General features: G+C 37.7%; 1 protein-coding gene across 1 annotated transcript; it reads right to left on the bottom strand.

Annotated features, from left to right (window-relative positions):
- LOC109712240 (U-box domain-containing protein 21-like) lies at nt 4,941–6,535 on the bottom strand. The gene has a single exon (XM_020235699.1). The coding sequence runs from the start codon at nt 6,429–6,431 to the stop codon at nt 5,115–5,117; it is 1,317 nt and encodes a 438-aa protein (XP_020091288.1). The 5' UTR covers nt 6,432–6,535; the 3' UTR covers nt 4,941–5,114.

The following is a 6,945-nucleotide window of genomic DNA, read 5'->3' as shown; positions in this document are numbered from 1 at the left end:
TCAAAATTTGAATACATCATTTATGTTTACATATTTAGCAAATATACTTCATACAATTCTTACAACTATAAGTTTTTTTAAAATAAGTAATTAGTTTAAAATTTAAAGTCAATGTACCGTTGACCGACTCAAATCAAACAAATGTAATGGTTGGATAATAAAATCTAAATTTTGAAAGGTTGGGTACGTAGCGCGCAGATTCAAAATGACTTATAATTCAGATAGGTTTTGTATATTTTTACCTTATTATTATTGTACTTTTCGCATATATTAATTTTTTTTTAGTTAGCTAAGTAGAAACATGAAAATAGCCTTAATTATTTTGCTGAAATGGTAGGAACAAATATTTGAGAGTTATTCTAGGTTTATTTAAAATAATCCTGTTTGATCGGAATAGTCGTTCTTGTCTTTGTTTTAGGGTACGTGTTTGGTAGAATAGCGGAGATAAATTTAGTTATCCCCGATTTATTCCAATACTGATCAGCATAGCCTTTAAAGGCTACTTCATGGCTTGGTTGAGTACAATTATAGGATAGTGCAGGTACATTGCAACTGATTTATGTGAACATTATGAGATTATGATAATGAAACTGCCACTATAAAAGAAAAGAAGTCATGATACATGCATTCAAATAAGGATTACACAAGCTAACTGATTTTTCTGAAAATTTTCACAGCCATCTACTATAATAACTTGGCAACATGATGCATTCGAATAAAGATTACAATTTTATTTCATTACATCAATTTAATTGTATTGAATATTCAATTATTTCAACATAAATTTTATTGCAACAATATGCTGTTATGATAATACAATCATATTATTTAGTTATTTATTACCACAAAATTTGTAGCAACGATTTGTAATGATTTTTATTTATTGTAAAAAAATTATTATAAAAATTAATAGTTATTAATTGCAAGAGTATTTATTGCTGGGAAAGAATAATTAAATTCTTAATAGTATTCTGACTTTAAAAGAGTTCTCTTTCTTAGTACTCGAACCCGTACTATATAACTTTTTTTTTATTCCCACCGAAGTGTTTGACACGAGCGAAACAGGAGAATCTTTGACAATCGTCTACTTCGTAGCGACGTTCTGAGAAGATGTATCTTTGAAACGGCTCTTTTTTGGAGATCTGTTTTGGTCGGCTCAACTACTTACATGTTGCCTGTTTCTTCTCTTTCGCTTTTGTGATCGTTCACCTGTGTGGTTTTCGCCTTTTTGAACCCTTCTTATCGTCCGACTGTAAACAAATAGGGTAGAACCCTGTTTAATCAAAAAAAAAAAGGGTTTTACATAAAGTTTTGCTCTTTACATGGAAGTGTATGTAATGAAAATAAGCGTACTGCTATAGCAGCCAAATTAATAGGAAATAAAGAGCTTTCCCTGCGAGGAAAGCCAAAACGGTGACTTTGAAAAGCCCTCTTTAGTCCAGTGTTTATATAGCTTTACTTTTGAAGCAACTGAATAATCAACGCACTGAGACTTGGCCAGCGTTTTATTATTCCAAGAACAACAACATTTATTTTATACGTGTTGAAGACATCAAAATCAAATTACCAAAGATAAATAATACGACAATTTGATTTAGTTTCTCGTACAATATGCATGATCATTCATCGAATCTTAATTTACACTCGTATACATGAGATATGTGTTTCTCCTGATAGGTGCAAATTAATGAAGGTTGTGAAACTCTATATATTAAGCATTCATATCCCATCAACTGGTCACAGTTGTTCTAAGAATTAATGTTGGGTCAACAAAGAAAATAATAATAAAAGATTAATTCAAAACGTAGAAGATGTTTTGCACGCGTTGACCTCTTTGACATGAAGCATAATATTCTGTCCCAGGTACGTATGCGTCACCTAGTCTTCGTACGACCAAAACAGTGAAATTGATGCACAAAAAACGATTAAGCATTTGTTTGACCAACCATGAGGAACCGTAGTGGAAGGTTAAGAAAGAGCTGGTTGAGATCAAACTCGTTGATTTGGACCTGAATTTATTGCCCTGTTTTAGAATTAATGGACCCAAAAGAAATATATTGTGGGGTCAAATTGAGAAACAAATTAATTAATGCATGCCCTCAACCCACGGAATTACCGAATTAAATATGTTTGAAACTTAATCTGAGTCAAGTGGGTAGAGATTCTATATATGAACATATAGTCCTCAAACTTGCCACCAATTTTGCTATGAAACTCGTGAATGGTGTCGTGAGAAATTGGATAAGTTCAGAGACTAATTCATTGACTGTAACTTAGTCGAATGTTAAGAAACTATATATATTTATATTATGCCGTGCATTTTACACTCAACTATATTCAATGCTCTCTTTCGAGTTCCATGTTATTTCGCTTAAATTGTAACCATTAAAACTACGCGGAAACAATGAGAGAAATTCCACTTGAATCTCTTTGGATTGTCCACGAAAGAGACGGTCACGACCAATGCAACTTCCGCGATCTAAATTGAATTCATAAAATAAATGGAAAAAGTGTCTCATAAGCCTCATATATATATGCGCTAGCTCTTAAAGTTCTAAACAGAGTACATTCAGAAGTTCATCCATCTAGCAACTTAATCAATAAAAAGATCACTACACAAGAAACAACTAGAAATGAGTGAGTTCGCGAAGAGGAGGTTTATTGTGAGGTTAATATTTTTACTCTTGTTGATGTTCGCTTCAGGGCGGCCTTTGTCGACCATGGCGAGGCCGTTAGGAGGGTGGCAGCGGGCGGTCGGAGCCGGAGGCCTCGTTCTGCAGTCTCTACCACAGGGTTCTGTGCCGTCGCCGACGCACTCAGGGTGTACTAATGACCCAAACAACCACAGTGGCTCATGCCCGGGTCATAAATGATGAAGAGATGAAGAGATCGATCATAGTCACTGTACATGCATGCAATCGAAGGATACACGCATATACGTATAAATTTACGTAGATTGATACTTGTCATAACTGTTTGGAAGGATATATTAACCAATTCTTATTTTCTTCTATTATTATTTGTTGGAACATTTTATTATTAAATGAAATAAAGTTGCTTTTGTGTTTGAATATCCCATTAATTACTTGTCTCAAGGAGTTGCACCTTTTCTTATTGTAGCATTTATAATGACCTACGTACATATGCAGCTTATATATTCATGGTGGTGGGTCATAATTTATACGTTTTCAATTTCTAACTTGTGGCTTTTTATTTTTAAAACTCCAAACCTTTCAATTAGGCATTTAATTATTGTAATCTATGACCACTTAATTTTTGTACTCATAAATAGTAGGTCTAACTTTTTTTTTTTCTTTTTTTCTTTGACACACGATACATAAATCTCACATATTCTTTTTACTATCTCTATTCTACCTGAGAGAGGTCAAAGATTTTTTTTTTTTTTCCTTACCAAAGTTATAGACTCAAAATTGTTTAGAGTTAGTGGAGCCACATGATAAGAACCGAACTATTGTAATCAGAAGAGTACAAACAAGTAATCTGCTGCACCAGCTCGAAAATTTCACCACTTTGCAAAGGGCTTGAATCTCCTCAATATAGCGAGATTCACGACTTAGTTTGATTGTCTCGTCAAACTTTTTCCACACCTTTGTAGCCTAACCTCTTTTTTGTGTGTATTTTTGCAAACAATATTCAATGAAATAAGTTACATTTTCTTTTTCTTAAAAACATCCTCCAAATTTAAAAATATACATCTCTATCTATTTCTCCATTTCTCTTGTGTGCTGACAGGGTATTCTATGAAGATGCATTAATGTACTAATTTTTTTTCCCAAGCGCCATGCCAAAATGAAAAAAAAAAAAGAAAAAATTGGTAAGAACAGCTAGTGCAAAACTATGGGCTTTTTATAGGATCACAACCAAAAACATATAGCATTGCTCAAATGAAAAAAAGAGACATGCAAATACATGTTCTGGTGATCATAACTTCATTGAGTTTTGTGTACATTGAACTTCAGAGCTTAATGAATTTCTAAATTAAAAAAAGGAAAAAAAAATAGAACTTGAATTTAATGCTTCTACAGGCAACTTTGAAGTTGTCAAATTAATGATGTTATAAACTTTTACTATATATACAAGTTCAACTTGAAACGAAAATTTATTTAAATTTTTTGAAGACGAATTGTATTTTAACAACACTTCTGATTGAGAATAAGTTAGAGTCAAAGAGACGTACATAATCAATCTCAAATCCTTTTTGGCTCAAGTTGCATGTAAAAGTTATTAAGTACATTGACTTTTCAAAAGGTTCTACCAATTAATATTCCTTAACGCGGCTACCATCCGTGTTATGGTACCCATCTATCTCCTCAGTGTTTGAGATTATACAAATGCTCTACAAATGTGATTTGGATACATCTAGCGAAGCACTAGGAATTAATGCTCCATGAAATTGGGGCCTAAAAGTGAGGCATTAAAATAGTTAGATCGCGTGCAGTTCACAACCTTTCATAATAATTCGTTTCATTCATTAAACAAATGAACTAGACAATAGAAACTAAAATAGTTTAGGCCTCTGGAATCGAGAAAAAAGAAAATAACTGTAGATTTTCAACCCAAAAATCCAACATCCTACAAATAATATGCAAATGAACTAAGCATTCACGATTAATATGATGGGAATTTCTATGCACGTTCTTATCTTTTTTCCAAATTTTTAATTAAGTCGCTTTAAATCCTTTTGGTGAAACTTAATTGGGAATATTCCTTCAACTGTTCTAATTACCCTGTCAAATTTTACGGCTACTTCTCAACTCTAAGATATAATAACTAAATATTTTTAGTAAGCTTACTAGGAGATAAGCATTAATTCTCTGTTTCTCTCTCTCTCTCTCTCTCTCTCTCTCTCTCTCCCCCTTTTTCTTTTCTTTTTTTTGAAAAGTAAGGAGAATCCTTTTTCTGATGATAAGCACTTCATATACAATAAGACTAATCAGATGATTCATTTCATATTACGTCAATTGCTGCAAACTGACACAAAGTATAATTTAATTTAATTATGCCTTTTTGTACAAAAACAAGAGAAGAAGAAGTATCAAAACTGTATCTTTTTCTATCCATTTCTACACTATCAGATAATCACCTTTTCTCAATCAAAAAGACCTCTTCAGGCCCTTAAAATCCACTGATTCGATGCACTCCGCACTTCCTCTAGACCCATTCAGTATCTTAAGCAGATCACTTGCTCTCTCCTTTGTAGACCCACTGCAACCCACCTGCAGCAAGAGCAGCAGCTTCTGAAAGGCCCCAACTTGAAGTGCTTCATTCAAACACCCCCCGGCATCTCCCCCTCTCTTCCCTGCTTCCTTGTTGTAGTTCCTGCAGAGCTTCCAAAGAGCCGAAACCGCGAACTCCGTGGCCAAGTCCGATACGCGGAACATCTTCTTCACCAAAACGGGCACCGCCAGCGCGTTATCGTAGCCGCGCTCTCGGCCTCTCTCGCAACTGAAGAGACCATCCAGCACGCCCAGAGCCTTCTCGCACACGCTTTTCTCTGCGTCCACAAGATTCTCCAGAAGCAAAGGAACCAGACCCAGCTCGACGAATTTGGACGCCACAATGTTGCTGGAAGAAACCATATAGTAGGTGGCGATCAAAGAAACCTTTGTCGCTTGCGGCGAAATGGGCTTCTCGATGAGCTTCACGAGCGCTTCGCTTAGTCCGTCGGTCCTCGCCACGGCGTCTATACCTTCGGAATGTAGCGAAGAAACAAGCTCCTTTAGGACCAAGACCGCGCTAAGCCTCCCCGCGAGATCGCCGTTGCGTAGGATCGAGACGATGGATCTCAGAGACCCGCGGGATCCGATGTGCCGCAGTGACTCCTCGTCCAGAGGGGAGAAAACCGTCAGTGCAGAAAGGATCTCCTGAAAGACCGCTGATCTTGATGCGTCTATCGACTCGCCTGCCAGTTGGCTGAGCGAGGCCGATAAGACGCGGGCGGCACCCCCGGAAGCGATGCACCGGCGGTTGCGCTCGCTCTCCTTCCCCAAACCCTTGAGCTTCCCAGCCAATTCGCCGCAGCGGGGCCCGTCGCCGCGTCGGCCGGAGACCGCAATCTCCTGCAGGATCTCCGCGACATCCGTGCGCGTCACCGGAACGCGGGGGGTGGGTATCCGCTCGATCCCGAGGCCGCGGTTCGAGACGCACCAATCCTGAATCATCCGGCGAATTGCGTGGTTGGGGATGAGCTCCTCGTTGGCGACGGGCCGGGCGGTCACGGGGCAGCTTCCGTTGCCGAGCTCGAGCCACGTCTCGATGCTCTGCCGGTCGTAGGTGATGCCGGTAGCCGCCGTGACCGGGTCGCGCATGAGGTCGAGCGAGATCGGGCAGCGGAAGTGCGCCGGAATCTGGAGATCCATTCCGGAATTCGCGACTCGGCTTCTCTTCATCAGCGGGATCTTCAAGCCCATACTATATATATCGATCGATTATTAACTAACAATCCGAGAGTTGAGATGCGCGTGCGTGCGTGGGTGTGTGTGTGTGGAATTAATGTTTTGGGTTATGAGAATTGTTTCGGNTGGCATACGTTGGGTTTGAATGTTGACCGTTGAAGTTTGAAGAAGGTACGAGCCGCGGAAAGGAAACGGTATTAGGTTTTGAATGTTTTTCTTTTATTTTCCCTTCCAAAATCCAAATGGACAAAATATTTAGAGGGGGTCAACCACTGTACTATACCATCCTCGTATGCCTCGTGCACTCTAAATTTTACTCCTATTTTCAGTACCAATGATTTTAACAAAATATTTTATAGATCAAAAAATTAAAAACTTATAGAGCACGGATAGACCGAATTAAGATTTTAGGACTTAAAAATTTGAATTGTAGAACGAAGCTATTGAGATATGTTTAAACCTTATCTTTTCTAAAAGTGTCATTTTATTGACGAACTAAGGCTCTTCGTGCTATTTAGTCAAATTTTTT

This window comes from Ananas comosus, linkage group 6 (genome assembly GCF_001540865.1).
Source record: "Ananas comosus cultivar F153 linkage group 6, ASM154086v1, whole genome shotgun sequence".
Lineage (NCBI taxonomy): Eukaryota > Viridiplantae > Streptophyta > Magnoliopsida > Poales > Bromeliaceae > Ananas > Ananas comosus.
Note: the sequence above shows the minus strand (reverse complement) of the source record. Positions and strands in the feature narration are given on the sequence as shown.